The 18,845-nt window shown below is 33.6% G+C and overlaps 1 protein-coding gene across 1 annotated transcript; it reads right to left on the bottom strand.

The window, feature by feature from the left end:
- Positions 1–17,222: 17,222 nt before the first annotated feature.
- LOC139867802 (uncharacterized) lies at positions 17,223–18,107 on the bottom strand. Its single transcript, XM_071856154.1, has one exon. The coding sequence runs from the start codon at positions 18,105–18,107 to the stop codon at positions 17,223–17,225; it is 885 nt and encodes a 294-aa protein (XP_071712255.1).
- Between the last annotated feature and the right edge of the window lie 738 nt (positions 18,108–18,845).

The following is an 18,845-nucleotide window of genomic DNA, read 5'->3' as shown; positions in this document are numbered from 1 at the left end:
TATATATATATATATATATATATATATATATATATATATATATATATATATATATATATATATATATATATATATATGACACCCCGTACAAAACCATTGTGTACGGTTCATCAACAACAGGATTATTACAAGGTCAAACACTATATGCTTTTTGAAAACCAGTTTTGCATTCTTAAAAAGATAGCGTTTTACAAAAGATAACGTACTTCCTATGAATAGAAGTGTTAAAATAAGTATGTGACCCAAATGTCATTACAAAGTCATTGTTTGAAAATAACGTAAGTTACGAATGCAAAATAAAAGTTCCATGATTGAGACATCTCTAAGTAATGCAACGGAAGTCTAACACGGCAAGTCTGTAACGGCAACTATATAACACCATGACAGCAAGTTTAACAGCGGAAGCAACAACGTCTAAGCACCTGAGAAATACACGCTTAAAAGTCAACACGAATGTTGGTGAGCTATAGTTTGTTTGTAATCAGTAATGTAATGTAGACCACGAGATTTCAGTGCTTCAACCAGCAGTTTAAATCAGTATGAAAAGTATATGCTTAACCGTGGGCACCCGGTAACTAGACTTAACGTATGTATATCACACCCTAAAAGTATACCTGGCAAGTGCGTTTGTCCTCGAAGTATTAAACACCCATTGTCTGCTAGCGTGACTAGCCCGATTGGGGTTGTCAAATCCTATGGATCCATATCTAAGATTCACGTTCATGATTAGGAAACCAATGATTAAACGTTACCGAGCTAAGGGGAATCTTTGTGCCGTTTTGTAACCCACACATATATAAAGTTTAAGTACTCGTGTCTAGTATGTAAAACGTAAAAAGCGCATGTATTCTCAGTCCCAAAAATAGTAAAAAGTAATAAGGGATGCTATAACTCACAGTGAATAAGCAGTAAAAGTCGATACGAAGAGTATCTATAACGACCCTCATTTTTCCATTCTATATTTTTCAATATTAAATGCCCAAACAATATAATTAAAACTTAATGATTAAACTTTAATCAATAATTGTTAAGTATTAAAAGTTATAAAACATATTAATTAACTTTGTGCAATAATTGACAAGTTAATAAAAAAATGTAAATAATAAGCCAATTAACTTCCATGAACAAAATGTAATAAACTAAAACTTAATGTATGTAATTAATTAATCTTAAACAAGTTTGGAATCATTTAAGCTAATCTAAAGTACAAGGACTAAAACGAAAAAGTTCCAAACTCATTCCATGAAACCCTAGCCGAAAATTTAAAGGGTAAAATGACCCTTTTGCCCTCCCAAAATCGGCCCACATTTCCTCCCATGTAAACCCTAACTTGTTCCCAAAGTATTCCTAACTAAACCCTAATTCTAGAATTTTCTAACCTCACCTATAAATAGAGGCCTAGGCTAAAGCTTTTCATGCACCAAAACAATTCTCCTAATCCTCTCTCAACAACCAATCTCTCTCTCCCTCTCTCTCTTGGTTTCTGCCAAGAACACACCAACACCACCACCACCATTTCCAAGTGATCTTCAAGCAATCTTCATAGTGTTCATCGTGTTCTTCGTGATCTTCAAGGTGTTCTTGATTTTTGGAGTGCATTGATCTTCATCTTCAAGTTTTCTTCTTGTTTCCTTGTTAATCTTCATCATCATTAATAAGGTATGATCCAAGAACTTAACTCTTAAATCTTTCTTTCAATACATAATTTAATTCATGCATGTTCTTGATCTTGTTCATTCATACTCATGATCTTGATAATACAAACATATATACATATACAAAAAAATTATAATATGCATATACATATACATTCATACGGTTTAAAAAAAAAAGAAATTTTGTTTAGATCTTGAAAACCCTAATGATTCACCTAGATTATGTTAATGTCTAAAAATGGTAACAAAATATACATATACATATATACATATACAATCGGCATATATATATATATATATATATATATATATATACATACTGAATTTTTAAAAAAAAAAAAAAAAATTTGTGCTAAATCTTAGAAACCCTAGAGATTTGCTAAAGATTTGTTAATGTTTAAAAATGGAAATAAGATATATACATACTATATATACATATACGGTTTATATATATATATATATATATATATATATAAATATATATATTTTTTCTATATATATATATATACATACATACGGTTTATATTAAAAAATATAAAAACTATATATATATATATATATATATATATATGCACAACACATAAATATATTACATATATATAAATATTAAATAAAATAAAACCCTAATTAAACCTAACCCTAATACTACCTGAACCCTAAACATTAATTATTAAACCTTAATAATCATTACCTAATCATTTAACCTAATCACTACTTTACTAAACCCTAAACACTATTAAATAATACTAAACCCTAATCATTTTTTTAAACCCTAAATATTTAATACTACTCTAATTAATTAAAACCCTAATACTACTTATACTACCTACTACTTAACACTTACACTCTTATACTACTACTTAACACTTACACTATTACTAACACTTATAATATACTACTTACAGTATAACATACGATTACAATAGTCATTCACGATAACGTGAGGATTACTCGAACGTCAATGCTACTTAAGGCTAGGGTGATCCTTGGTACCACTATGGGACGCTGTGACGATCGCTCCAAATCCATATGGACGAACACGTCATTCATCGATTTCATTGCGAAGTATTTGACCTCTATATGATACGTTTTGTAAATATTGCATTCTTTTGAAAAGGCACACCATAAATGAATATTTAAATCAAAGGTTTTAGGCATCTGATGATTTCTACATATAGACAATCACCATAAATAATAGTTTACAATAGTACTTCCGTTGACAACGCAGTCAAAATAAGATACATGGTGATGATTTGGTGAATGCAACGTTTCCTTGAAAAATATGCCATGTAAGACTCCATGCATATAGCTTCTCTAACATATAAGCAAACAGCGGAAGACTTTTAGGGAACCTGAGAATAAACATGCTAACAAGTGTCAACACAAAGGTTGGTGAGTTCATAGTTTTAATGTTTTGCATAATCTGTACATAAAGGTAGATCACAAGATTTCAGTTGTTTCATCCAGAAACGTTTATGAAAATATTCTACAAAATTGAGCACCCTGGTAACTAAACTTAACGTATATATAATTTATACCCTTTGTATAATCATCTTAATAATACACGCAAACCAACTTGTACGCTTCTCAAATAGCATACATCCGTTAAAAGGCTAGTGCTCTAGCTCGGATGGGGATATCAAGCCCTATGGATCCATATACTACTACTCGCGCCCACCAGTTCTTATAACTGGCAGTTACTAGTTACCAAAGCTAAGGGATTTTCGGTTCAAACTCAGTGTAGAATTTAGTATGTACTTGTATCCATTGCGTTTAAAAATAAAGTGCATGTATTCTCAGCCCAAAAATATAGATTGCAAAAGCAATTAAAAAGGGAGCAAATGAAACTCACCTTAGCAGCATATAAAGTCGTTCACCAAAATGTGACCGAAACTCGGATTACCAAATAACTGTAGATCTCAACCTAGAGAACGTATGTTGGTCAATAAATGTCTATCAAGCTAGGTCAGGTCATAGTGTATCACAATCCTAATGCTCGAGATCGACATACAAAAGTTATCCAAAGTCGTTTCAAAAAGTCAATTTTGGACAGTTGTTTAATAAAACGAGATGTACCTTATATAAGGATTCATTTACTCGGTTGGTAATATTCAAAAATTCAATTTATCAATCTCGTAAACAAGTTGTTTAAATCTTAATTGCAGATTCAAAAGCAATTTCAATTAACGTCAATCATAATTCAGTTGATCATATCTTTTAATCCGTTTATCGAAACTATTCGATATCTAAATGAAAAGTTATTGATTTTTCTCCAGCTTTCCAAAAACATATATATCATATACCTTTTACTAGTAATATATGTATTTAATTAGTGATTCATTATAAACTGTTTAACGATGAAATTTAGTATACAAGCATGCATAAACATATATACTCGAGCACTAGACATGTATACACTATTAATATATAAAAGATAAGATATGAATGCTCACTTATCAATATTGAGATTCAATATTGCAGGAAAGTACGTAGACGCAACAGAGATGATAAACACTAGGTTGACCTTACGAGCATAACTCTCGAACAATACCCATAACCTTCATAGCTATAACCCATAATTTCCTTAGCTCTATCCCGCTCGAAAACATATTTTGAAAGTGACACGCTCATGACCTCGTCGTAGTATTTTATGTATAAATAATAATAATACTCATAACCATAAAATTAATAATAATAATAATAATAATAATAATAATAAAAATAATAATAATAATAATAATAATAATAATAATAATAATAATAATAATAATAATAATAATAATAATAATATCATCGTTGAATAATATGGATAAAACAATCCGATTTCTCGAAGCGTATGAGAGAAGTTATCGTAAAAGAGTGAAATGAAAGAATAGAGATTCGTCTTAACTTTTGACGTAGTTACGATTGATTTCCGGAATTTAAGGAATAGAAAATCTTCATAATCTAAATAAGATTTGATTCTTCGAAATTTAAGGAAATTAAGATTTTCTTTAAATGCGTAATCTGCCTCGATTGTTATGTCTGATATTTTGCTATAAATTAACCACTTTTGTTTCATTATTTTCACCACTCCTACATCTTCTTCCTTATTTCATACTTTCAAAAGATTGTGAAATGCTTAATCCAGTTCTGATTCTTGATATTTTCTTGGCTATCGTATCCTTCATTCTTCTTTTTCATCTGCCACCAGAGGAAGTTATTTCCTTCTACTATTACCTTGGGGTTATAGTATTTTTCATTCTCCCGTGTCTTTATATTGCTATACGCATTGATATACACGGTTTGTAATATATGTGTTGTTGTCAGGCTTTATATTTTCCCTTATATTTAGGAGCTCCATGCTTTCGTTTTTCCTTTCCGACTTCAAGTCAAGCGAATAATGGTCCAGAATTCGTAGTTATGCATTTCGAAATGAACATAGTCAATGTTCTAAGAAAGAAATTGTAATGGCACGATCTTGATTTGACAAATTACCAGAATGTCCGAAAAAGACCGAATCATCAAGAAAAATATTTTCTTGATATATTTAGAGGTTAAATAGAATGAAAGAGTTATGTAACATGGTTCATGATGAGGGTATGATCCGTGAACATTTATCACATTCTATTAGAAACTCAGCAAGACTTACTGTAATATAATCACGTTGATCAAGTGTCATTATATTATACTAACTCATACTTCAGTTCCCAACACTACTTCAAAACATCCATTTTTTAAGATTTTCAGAATTTAGAAACTAAAATAGTTTCTTTTATGATGTAACACAGATAGCGCGAAGAGATAAATAATTTCGGATAATAATAGTTACGAAAATATCTTCAGAAATCTCGAGGATATTTATAATGAAAGATTCGATGATGTTTTAGAATTTTTAAAATATCTGGAATCAAAGGATGATGCAGAAAATTTGTCTGTGAAGGTTTAGAATAAGGAGTAAGGTGTTCGCTAATGATTTCAGCAGACACTGAATCATTTGGATTCTTTGAAGGTAGATTTCGTCTTTGTGGTTTGTCCACAACCTCCTTCATACTTTACTCAATCCGTTTTTCAGTTCCAAACCTTCTCCTTTTTTTTTCTCAGCTTTACCACCATACTATTCTTTATCATCAAACTTTTGACTATTAAGGTCGTTTACAGTTTTTGCTGCTTCATCAGCATTATTCCAATTTCAGAGAACTAGTTCATAGAGAGAGATATCGAGAGATAGATAAATAAAATCATTCACAGAACCAGAAATCGATCGAGCTTTTATAATGTGGCCTGGATTTTGATCTCATGCGATCGCATGGAATATGTGAGGGGAACCCATGCGATCGCATGGCCCCTGGTGACAACTCACATTATCTTGTTTTCTTGCTTGTCGACATATTTTTTTAATTATAAATATAATATATTTAATTTATATAATTAATTATATATTATATTAAATTCACATGCATAGTTGACTTGAATTTTTTGTTCCGCTAAGTCGTACGTTGTTACTCGACTTATGTTCCGGTTCCGGTTTCTCGAATGTCCTTTCGTACGCTGAGAAAACTTGCATTTTATATTTCGTGACTCGTACCTTTGTTAAAATATAGTCTTAAATTATCAATAAACTATATCACTCAAAGTGTATTTTAAACTTTCGAGTGTTTTGGTCATTTACTTCTATAAATCATCGTCTCGTGGTATATACATATACATATATACATTTTCATTTTGAAATGGTGTTTTACTGTAGCAAAGTTACTGTAGAAAAGTTTTTTTACTGTAGCAAATAGTGATTTTTGAAAACACTGTAGCTTTTCGGGTACTGTAGTAATTCGAAAATACTGTAGCAAATTAGTATTTTACTGGTTCATCTTAAACGTTTTAGTTAACTTATCTAAATATCAATCGAATCAATAATCAAATGTTACTATCGTTTACTAAATAACTTGAAATCATATATATATATATATATATATATATATATATATATATATATATATATATATATATATATATATATATATATATATATATATATATATATGCACATTAAGTTATATATATATAGTGTTCGTGAATCTTCGAGAACAGTCAAAGAATAATTGATTACATGAATATAGTTCCAAAACTTTGAGACTCAACATTACAGACTTTGCTTATCGTGTCGGAAACATTAAATCATTTAAAGATAAACTTTAAATTTGGTCAGAAATTTCCGGGTCATCACAGACGCTTGTGGATTTTGAATGCCAAACTTAGATTTTGGTCAAGAAATCCTGGGCCAACGGGTAACAATTGGTCATTATGGCGACTCGGCGGTGGAATAGATGTTTGGGTATGATGCACAATATCAACCCGACTATAGTAATCAAACACTTAGTTACTTTCACACTTAATAAGTGGTAGACTTATTAAGGACAACTCACTAGTGTTCAACACTAACTTGCTATAAATGGAAACTTTCTAAACATGGCAACTTTCTAAATATGGAAACTTTCTAAAAATGGAAATCTACTAAAAGTGGAAACTTACTGAGAATAGAAACTTAGCAAAACGAACTATACTTAAATACATACATACTTAAACTTATCTTTAACTCGGGCAAAACATCTAAACTATTCTTAATGTCATTAGGTTGACATTCGGCTCACGATCATCCAACTCATTTATCTTTCTCTTCCAAGGAATAACTCTCTCATCTACTTACTAAGGTGAACTCATAGCCCCACTCTTTATTGCATACAACTTATTTAACTTCTTGGGGTGAGACACATGCTACTTTTACTATTTACAATTTAGACACAAGTACCAACTGTTAAACAATGCTATACCCGGCTATGTCCGACTAAGTCCCTACAGTGATATTTCTAATTCTCGTTAAATGCATTCTTAATTATTAGGGGTAGGCCTATCGGGAGTAACGTCCCCGATACATTTGACCAAGTCATTGTATTACTTAATAATGAAATTAAACCGACAAGTATAGACACAACTTGTCATTGGGGCAAACTTTGAACGTTTAGTCTAAATATCACGAATTGGCATAACTTTTTGATCCCTGCGAGATCAACTTTTAAGATCTTTGTGATCTTCTTTGACAATTAAAGATCTGTGTGATCTACTTTTGAAAACAAAATCTTGTGGTCTAAAAATAACGATAACTACTTTTGTTAAACCTATGATTTCACTCAACCTTTTTGGTTGACACTTTAGCATGTTTGTCTCAGGTGCTGATTGATCAAGCTTACTTATGTGATGCTACTTGGACATAGGATCTCAAGAACTATCGCATTTATTATTCTTGCATTTGAAACATTTACATCATTGTAATTTAAATTCTTATAACGACATTCTATTTTCTTCCGCTGCGTTATCAATAAAGTTTATTTTTATCATATAGAATTGTTCTCGTATTATAATATGTTGGTTTGTTTGATATTAGTAACGTTTTCTTCCAGACCCTATCTGGAGGACGTCACAGTATGCAAGTAGTAATTCGGTCCGAAAGGTCGTCAACCTAAGTCAAAGGTCACTAAGTCAGTATGTTGTTCCCATAAGTTTAAAAGTGCATAAATTAAGTTTAAGTGTCATCATCATCATCATCATCATTCATCATAACTAAAGTAAGTTTAACAAGAATATAGATCGAAACAAAAGGATGACTTTGGACAGCTGTTACGACCTCTATACAAATCTAAAAGACGCGTAGTCAGTGGCCATGGCTCTGTATGTGAGTCCTCTAACCGTTGACCAATTTTCAGAACCTAACTCGTCTTCGTTTGACCGAGGCAGTGGTTTAAGTGCGAGTAGGTCAGAAATTTCAGCACAACGTTACTAAGGCGTAGTGACTTTCTGAAGGCTATAAATCCTAAACCGTATATTGGATTTAGGCGAGGCCTAAACGAAAAGTCATCTACTCGAAATGAAATATCTGAAAATCAATTTTTCAGAAGTCCAGGAGTCTGATCAGACCCCAAAAAACAGCAAACAAGTGCTCCGGTGGGTTCCTTGGTGCTTGATGCTCATCACGGTTCTCATCCTTGATGCGTGTAAGCTTCAAGTGTACAAATCTTTGATGTTTTAGCATCTCTTTGAACAAGTTTCAACCATAAACACACAACTAAGAGTAAAAGCTATCATTCTACAAGTTTTGAACATCAAGGTTGCCTCTTTATTGCATAAACCCAATAAAGCTTCAACCTTTGTCCTTTTTACACAAGTTCATGCATCCTTATCATCACAACAATCACAAAAAGGTTCCAAGTAAGTGAGATCTACAACGATAACTTAGATCTCAAGTATTAAGAAAATCCTAAGCTAGAAAGCTTGGATCTTTACAAGATTAATGAGACCATAAGCTATAAAGCTAAGATCTAATGAAAGTAATGAGACCATAAGCTAGAAAGCTAAGATCTTTGACAAAATAATGAAACCCTAAGATAGAAAGCTTGGATCTTTAATGTTCTTGAAGGATTCAAACCCAAGTTTGAATCTACAAGATATAACAAGATCAAATACTAAAAAGTTTGATCCTATAAATGATGATGACGATGTCATGAATATGAAGAAGAGAAGAAGAAGAAGAAAATTTAAAACTTACACTTTTTAGAGTGAGAAAGACTAGAGAGAGAATTAGAGAGTAAGTGTGTGTAATTTGTGAATGAGATCAAGTGTAAAATGGGTGAGGTTTGTGTGGTATTTATAGGGGGAAGGGGTGCTTAGGCCGTGGGGTTTGGGGGGAGACAAGGGGGGGACAACTTTTGCTTTTTTATTAATGGTTGTCTAAAGTTGGTGCTTATGTTGGGATCCCATGCAACAATTGTGATTATGGTTAACAAAAATGCTAGTATGTTCCCTCTAATAAATGAGCATTTGTCTTTTATTAATATGGGTCATAAACTTATTAAAATTGGGCTAATTAAATAGTCCATTAGCTAAAGTAAGGTGGACTTGAGTCCAACAAGGTAGAAAGTCCAACAAGACTAACTAGTGAGCATAAGTAAATTACTAAGCGTAATTAAGCAACCAAAAGCCCAAGTAATTATCATTATAAAATAACAATTGGTATTACGTAGTCATAATATTCCAATTATGACCAAAGTTAAACGTGTACCAAGTACATAGCTCGTTTCAAACGTCAAGCGACACCAACGGTCGTAAAAGCATTCGGGAATCAAGTTAAGTGATTACACACTTAATAGCACGTTGTAAGGTATTAATGAAAGTAATTAACCGTTAAATAAGATCCCAGAGCATGAACTAGCTCAGTACGCACATATATGCAGTTTTATGAAAGCACAAAGCACAAAAGCAAGTCGAAAAAGCAGGGTCGTTACAATATATATATATATATATATATATGTATATATATGTATATGTATATATATATGTACATATATATATGTGTGTGTGTGTGTGTGTGTATTTCCGTAAAAATAAAATATAAACAAAAATTACTAAATACTTTTGAGGATAAGCAGTTGTAAGACCCTGAATTTTATGCATGTGCATCAGAAACTACCACTAAAAGTCTACCCTATACTTATGCATTTTCAGAATTTACATCAGAATTAGTCAAGAACGATGTTCTTGAGGGGAAGAACGACGTTCCAAAGTTCAAGAACGACGTGAGTAATGAAGGATGGGTAACGAAAAAATAAAGCATTTTGGAGCTGTTTGAGGAACGGCGTTCCCCTTTGTGAAACGACGTTCTTGATTTACGTAGGGGAGGAACGACGTTCCTGTTTCTGGAACGACGTTCATGTGCCAGAATATGGTTTTTTGAATTATTTTGTAGATATAAGAAGGGCACTTTGGTCTTTTCACATGTGGGCGTATATATAGCTTGAGAACAGACCTGGATCTCATTTCCACCTTAAACCTTATCCTTTCAAACACTCCTAACTAGTGAGAGACAGTTCTAGTGAGGGAAAGCTTGATTCAAGGAAGATGAAGCTAGTTCTAGCCATTTGGAGTTTGGATCTTGTTACATCCACTTTCTAGCTACATTTTGGTGTTGTGATAAGTTCCAATTTCAAGTTCTAGTGCTTAATTTGAGTTATAGCCAGGGTTTTAGTTATGGGATGAGTGTAAGACCCATTTCCATGTTAATTTGGGGATTTTTGGGTAAGATTTAGGTACTTGGACTATAAGACTCATGAATTAGGGTTTGGTGTTGTTAATTAGGGTTTGTGAGTCTTAAAGGGTTGTTGAATCACTAGCACACTTTGTGTTAGTGAAATGGGTGTCATTAGGGTTTATGGGTGACCCAAATGCAAGTATTGACTTTGAAATGGGTCAAATGGGTGTATTGTGACCCAACTAGCAAGATGAGATTTTATTGCTCAAAACTTGTGTTAGTTGGTGTGGTTAGACTTTAATCACTAGCCATTAGTGATTTAAGGTGGTCTTGACCTAGTGTGAGTGTCATTAATGTCAATGGGTCATAATTGCACCTTGAGTCATTAATGCACTAGGGTTGTGAGTTGATAAGTAGTCCAACTTATTTTATGTGTTAATTGTGTAATTAATGTAATAGGTGCAATGCATTGAAGATCGCGGTAATTGGTTTTGGTTTTCACCTAAGCGTTAAGGTGAGTGGAATAATTATACGTGTATGTATATAATGTATTTACTTGTGTGACGTGAAATGTGGGTTTAGTCGCGGTGTTAAGACACCACATTTTATGCGATGAGTGGGTTAGTCGCGGTGTTAAGACACCACTCTGGGAATTATGATGGGTGGGTTAGTCGCAGTGTTAAGACACCACCTGGGGGTTAGTGATATGCGGTGTTAAGTACACTAACAGATGTTGCGAACACCGATGGTCTTTCATGAATATCATTCCCTTGTGCTATTGGTTAACCATGGCTGTGTGTTGTAGTTTAGCATATTATATTGTATCGACTATATGCTATTGGTTATGCTAGGTTGCAGTAGAGGGGATTATTAGCCTTGTAATTTGTGATGATATGTTAATTAGATTACTAGCATGTATGCGGTAATTGTGTAAGTGATTGCAACTAAGTAGATTATATATGTAGATGTATAATTATTGCATTCACTAAGCGTTTTCTTACCCTCTCGTTTTTTACTCTTTTTAGGTTCCGGTGTGGATAAAGGCAAGGGTATACTTTTGGATTAGAGATCTCCATCTAGTGGGCTATTGGAGGGTATTTTTGGATGCGACCTTGTTGGGTAGTTTAAACCCAAACGTCATGCTCGTATTTTGTTTGACAATTAAACTCATGGGTCGTTATTACATTTTGAATTGTACTAAATTTTAATACTCGAAGCATTGTACTAAACGTTTTAATGTCGTTAAACGTGTATGGTGGTTGATTATGGTTCGAGAAACGTAAATTGTTGTTGTACTAATGTTATTAATGTTTAAAAAAAATAAAATTTGTGGGGTTAATGACGGGTTGGGTTGTTTCAGCAATTTAAAGTTACTGTTCAAAATGGCACAACGATCTTCGATTCCGAATCATTGAAGAAGAATGTAGTTTTTGACTCAATTCGTATTGTAGCATTTCATTGGTTATGTAGTAGAATTTCATTTAATATTAGTTGGAATTTGTGGCTAATAAAGTCATTGTAATTGTAGTGCGTCATACGGCTTCAAGTCGTTTTAAATTTTGGTTGTATCTTTGCTCCCCTAGCTTCTTCCTAGGGGTTTTATGAATATAATTTTAGCCGTTGAAAAAAAATGTTTAGGGTTGAATGTTAATATGTAATATTTAAAAAAAAAATCTCTTTTAATCGACTGAAATATAAAGTGAACATTATTTTAGGATATCAACATGGTAAGATAGAAACTAGTAAATTATCTGATTTTTTTGTTACATCTTTTATTCTCTTTTGTTGGTGTTGAAAGGATTTCAAAGCTTTAATAATAGTTACACCTCAGCTTAAAATAATTATCCATTTTGACTTTTGATAACTATTTTTTTTAATTCTTAGAGCACTTGATGCGTTCAATATCAGTTACAGTGTCTTTCAGTGTCTTGTTGATTACCGAACGCTGATTGGAATGACACAGAAAAAATGACATTGCTGATAAAGTATGTAAGTCGTTCAGTGTCAGTTTTCAGTGTTTTGGAGAGATAGAATATTTATTATTTATTTATATAGTTTTACTCAATTTATTCATTATATTGTTAATTTATATTAAAAATAACACACTATAAATAATAGAAATTTAAACTGTGATTGCATAAATATCTAAAGATAAGATTACGTAATTTCCTAAAAATACGATTACACAAATTACTAAATACGCTTAGAATTTAAACTACGAGTAGATAATAAAATTTACTCCTAAAATACTAATGTTACATGAAATTACTACTCGGTATCAAAGCCATCAAAATTATTTTTATTAAACGATTTTATCTTGCTACATGGGTACGTCTTTCTCTCGGCGTCAAATTCACCCCAATATAAACGTCGATTGCTATGATATCGTGGTGAGAATGAGACATTTTTTTATTTAGAAAGTTAGAATGTGTTTTAGTGAGAAAGTGAGAAAGTGATAAATGTTGTGTAAAATGTTAGGTGGTTAGTAGTATTTATAATAAAATAATTAAAAAACAAATAAATCTGTTTGCAACGTATACAAATTCAAAAAGTGGCCCCACTTTCGCTCCAGCCAACGACCAAATTCAAAGTCTCGTTCATGACGTTGAGTCGAAAACAGTGAACCGATGGCGGTAGGTTGTCGACCGACCGTCAATCACTTTTGACGTTAAAACTAATGGCTAAACTGACCGCCGATACCGTTTGCTCTTTGAGCTTTTATTTTTTTGTTGATGTTGAAAGGATTTCAAAGCTTTAATAATTACAACCCAACTTAAAATAATTGTCTATTTTAACTGTTAGAACTTTTCCTTTTCAATTTTAATGAAATAATTCTATTTGTATTATATAATGTTTGATCAAAATTATATCATGAAAACACGTTTAAAATATACTTTATTCATATAAACTATATCATCAAATATTATATAACATTCTAAAAATAATTAACTTCAAAGAAGAAAAAGAAAGACTTTTATAAATTAAAATAATACAATTATTTTGGACAGTATTTTGGACGGAGAGAATACGTAACTTTTGAAACTTTTTAACTTCATCATTTGATAAAACAATAAAATCTTTGAATGTGAAATTAGAACAATTAGTTAATGTTTCCAGTTGCTTCAACTTGAAGTTGAAGCAATCGTAGTTATAAATTTCGATACAACAACATCAAATAGCAATTACACTTGACATTTCAAAGTAAAGAATCTAATCTAGCAAATAGATTCTAGGGACGATAAGTACAAGACATATTTTCCCTTTAAGAATGTGTAACCATCGATCTCTACAAATCTAAACGAATGGTTGGACCATCATTGTTATCACGACCACCAATCGCCGCATCGCCTTTTAGTTGCCTTGTCCGAAAAACAAATCGACACTTCGACAGTAAGAAAATATATTCTAATAGTTTTTGGCCTCAAAATGCCTCCTGATTTATGAGTTGGAACAATATGAATCATCCATACTATTATCACTCCAAAAAGTATATTTGACTATTTTCCATAAGTGATTCCTTCTCCACTTATGATACGATTATCCTTAATTATTTATTTATTTTTCTTACATTTTTTAAAATCATTTCACATAAACTTTATCCATGTATTTGTCATGAAGATGGCTGAAGTTGGTAGGTTTTGGTTTTAAATTGGAAACTTGAAGTTATTAACAATGATAATGTAGAGTTAAGAGGAATGAGAATATCGATATACTTCTAAATATCATTGTTACTTTTTATTTTGGCAACATAGTTTTTTATATTTTACGATCATACCTTCTTTTTTTTGGAACGGCAGAAGAATTTTATTAAACCACTAGCAAGACGCTAGGAAAGAACAAAAACAACAAATAAAAAAACTACAAAGATTCCAATGGATTTTGCAGCCATGTGGACCAGTTTATTCTAGCTTTTTTGTATCTAGAGAAAAGCCAAAAAAATGAAGAAACAATGATATTGTCTAAAACGTTCGCTATCCGGAAGTTCTTATTATTGAATATGTAACTATTCCTTAACCGCCATATGTTCCAAAGAGTCGAGAAAATAATGCTTCTCACCACCATGAGCCTCTTGCCGTTTAACTGGATCGAATCAAACCAAATCCAAAAGTCATCCAAAGAGTTCCATGTAGGAATAAATATGTTGATCCATGACCCAATGTTGCACCAAATTTGTCTACTAATATCACATGCACAAAAAACATGTGAAGCTGTTTCCTCATGAGAAACACACCAAATGCAGTTACCATGTGGGAGCTCGATACCTTTTCTAGCAATATTATCTTTTGTAGCGAGACGATTCAACCGGAGGCGCCATAAGAAGATGTTTATTTTTGAAGGGAACAACGCAGACCAAAAGGTGGGTCGAGTAAATTGGGCATTGAAGTGCAAGTCAATAGATTTCCTCGCAGCAGAAACCGAGTACTTATTATGTGATGCACCATCCCAAACCCAAGTGTCTGCCTCATTAGAAATCTGAATCGAGTTTAGGATGTCCAACAAAGAAGAAAGGCTCGAAGATTCAATACCTCCGCGAATATCCCGCCTCCAAAACCATAACCAATCTCCATTATTATATCGATCCGCAACAGAATCCTGTTTTTTCGTGTCTAACGCAAGAAGACGAGGGAATCTGGATGCGAGAGCAGAATCTTCTATCCATGTGTCAAACCAAAAGCTAGTGTGAGAGCCATTCCCCAGCTTAATGTGCATCAGATTATGCGCTAAAAAATTAGAAGAGTGAATCAAATGAACACACTTACAGATTGCAGCCCATGTACCGGTCGAAGTTCTATTTGCATTAATATTACCACCTTGACTAGGACCATGTATCGCCGTAATGACCTTAACCCACAGAGCGTCTTTATTGTGCATGTATCTCCATCTCCACTTGTAGGTGAGAGCAAAATTAAGAGAGGATAAACGAGTAACATTTAGACCTCCATTCTCACATGAATTTTGAATGAGGTTCCAATTTACCCAATGAATTTTTTTAGCGTTGTCCTTACCACCCCAAAAGAATGATGCACGAAGGGACTCTAAAGTCCGAATAATGGAGTTGGGAGCCTTGAAAAGCGACATATAGTATGTACCAAGGCCACCAAGAACTGACTTAATAAGCGTTAGGCGGCCTCCGAAAGAAATCATGTTCGCCTTCCAAGAAGCTAGTCGCTTCTTCACCTTTAAAATAACTGGATCCCAGCTAGCTACTCTCGACATGTTTTGGCCCACAGGGAGGCCTAGAAACTGAAACGGAAGAGTCGAATGGGAGCAGCCCATATTAGCAGCTAGCCTCGCTACCTCCTGGACTGGAACCCCAATGCCAAATAAGTTCGATTTATGAAGGTTTATTTTTAAACCGGACACCGCGTAGAAACACCCAAGAAGCGTAATAAGGTTTGACGCATTTTCATCATCCCATTCATCGATAAAAAGAGCGTCTTCTGCATAAATACAATGAGAGATAACCTCACCTTGATTGTAATTTCCAACCCGCAACCCACTAAATACAGAAGCTTCAAGTGCATCTTTCATGGCTGCTGTGAGGCCTTCCATACCAATTAAGAAGAGGAAAGGAGACAGCGGATCGCCTTGCCGAAGGCCCCTACCAATGTTAAACTCTGCTGACGGGCTTCCGTTCAAAAGAAGAGAAGCACAGGAAGAATTAAGACATGCACGAATCCATGATACCCATTTATCATTGAAACCCATATTTTTTAACATTGAAAAGATGAACTCCCAATTCATCGAATCAAAAGCCTTATCAAAATCGACCTTAAAGAGGAAGGCTTTTTTGTTTTTCTTCTTGCACCAGTTAACTATTTCGTTAATAACGAGAGGTCCGTCAAGAATTTGACGGCCCTTAATAAAAGCTGTCTGCTCCGAGCTAACGATATCGTTAATGACAAGGGCTAATCTATTGGCGAGAAGCTTTGCTAAGATTTTGTACTGAATGCCAATTAGACTAATAGGGCGGAAATCTTGAACATGAATAGGATGGTTCTTTTTCGGAATAAGGGAGAAGAACGAGGAGTTGCAACCCCGAGGTATCATACATCTATTCTCAAAATCATGAACCATGTTATAGATATCCGCCTTAACCGCGTCCCAAAAATGTTTGATAAATCTGAACGAAAAACCGTCTGGACCCGGAGCTTTATCGCACCCACAACACCACACCGCTTCCTTAATTTCTACCTCTGAAAAATTCGAAGTCAAAAAGCATGCTTTGGAAGCCGAGAGCTGTTTGAGATATCTGCTAGGGGCTCGAACAGAGGCACAGTTAACATGTTTAAACTTTTCTGTGAAAAAATCATGAAAAATCTGTTTGACCCTCGTAGGAGAAGTCTCCCAAATACCGTTTGACATTATGCCATTTATTTGAAGCTTTTTCCTCATTCTATTGATGTTAGCATGGAAAAACGATGAATTTTCGTCACCCAAACTTGTTGCGAGTTTTTTATTCTTCTGGGCCACATTTGCAACTTCAATAGATTCAATAATTGCTAACTCTTTTAGGATCTAGCCCTCTGATGTGCGAAAGAAGGGGGGTCATAAGCATTTGAAATTTGATCATCTATGTTCTTCAAACGATCCATAAGAGTATTCTTTTCCGAAGAAGTTTTTGATTGAGCAGATTTGTGCCACTCCTTTAACACAACCTTAACCCTTTTAAGTTTATCTTTGAAGCGAATTTGTGGATTGGAGCTCAAATAAACTTCTGGATTATTCCAACATTCAATCACTGTATCATCGAAACCCTTCATCTCAAACCATGATTTAAAAAGTTTAAACGGAGTGGGACCATAATCTCGGACATCATTACAAAGCAATAGAGGACAGTGATCCGACCAAAGGTTTGAAAGAATAGTTCCTGAAATGTTTGGGAAAGCTTGTAGAAAACCATTTGAAGCAAGAAAACGATCAAGTTTGGCGTTTGAGGTAAAAGCTTTATTAACTCTAGTGTATGCCCTTCCTCCAAGAGGGATGTCAACCAAATTACCCTCTTCTATGAAATCATTAAAAGCATCAGATGTTCTTTGACAAAAGCTAGCACCAAATCTTTCCGAAGAGAGCCGAATCGAATTGAAATCACCAAAAATGAGATATTCTCCCTCATTCAAAGACATGAATGAAAGAACAAACGACCATATACGTTTCTTTAGAACAAGAGACTGAGGCGCATAAATGTTAATGAGGAAGAATGTTGAAGAACAATTAACAAAGTTACCTTGAACTATTAACAGATTAGCAAAAGATATGATCCGAGTGCTAGAAAAGAATCGTTGGTCCCAAACCGTGACAATCCCTCCCGAATGTCCACGAGCACTAGAGGCTGCAACTTTGAAATGGAAGTTGCCCCAATAAGCTTTGATAGCGAAAAAATCAAGGGACGTCATCTTAGTTTCTTGAAGACCGAGAACCGCGATGGAATGATCGTTACAAAGTTTCTTAATCCAATTTTGTTTTTGTTTGGAAAACATCCCTCCACCAATATTTAAGGATAAACAATTCATAAAATCGTATTGAATCCTCCCATACTCAATATCACTGATTTGCTTTCTTTGGATGTATTACCCAAATCGTACCCAAGTATATTGCCTAGGTTAACATGCTTATTCCAAAATTTTTCCGACACAGCCGTAGAAGAGATGGACTGTGGGCTGCTATTTTGATTCATGTGAGTATGACTACTTTTGCTACCAATGGGAGAATGAAACCTGACACCATTAAAACCTGGGGGTTTTGAGAAAGAGGACGATTGTTTCGATTCATGATGATTCAGTGAATTTTCTTCAACAACCAAAGGAGGAATCTTGACATTATCACGTTTCAATTCATTTGGTTGTGATTTCGGTGTAGCCTTTAGGTTGGATTGTTCTTCAATATCCACTTGTTTTGGTTTAGCAAACATAGGGATATCATAAGAATCAGGTACCACATCGAGTGAGTCATCCATGGAGTGTTCAGAATGCACCACAGATTTGTCCCCATCTGAATTGTAGTATTCTTGGGACCCATCCGAAGATGTTTCATCCTCAAAGTCCCTGATAGAAGGGCTCCAATTAGATGTCTCGCGTACTAGAACTTTGAAAATCCTGTTCTTAACAGTAACGTGAATAATATCATGTATATAA

Source organism: Rutidosis leptorrhynchoides, chromosome 9, assembly GCF_046630445.1.
Source record: "Rutidosis leptorrhynchoides isolate AG116_Rl617_1_P2 chromosome 9, CSIRO_AGI_Rlap_v1, whole genome shotgun sequence".
Lineage (NCBI taxonomy): Eukaryota > Viridiplantae > Streptophyta > Magnoliopsida > Asterales > Asteraceae > Rutidosis > Rutidosis leptorrhynchoides.
Note: the sequence above shows the minus strand (reverse complement) of the source record. Positions and strands in the feature narration are given on the sequence as shown.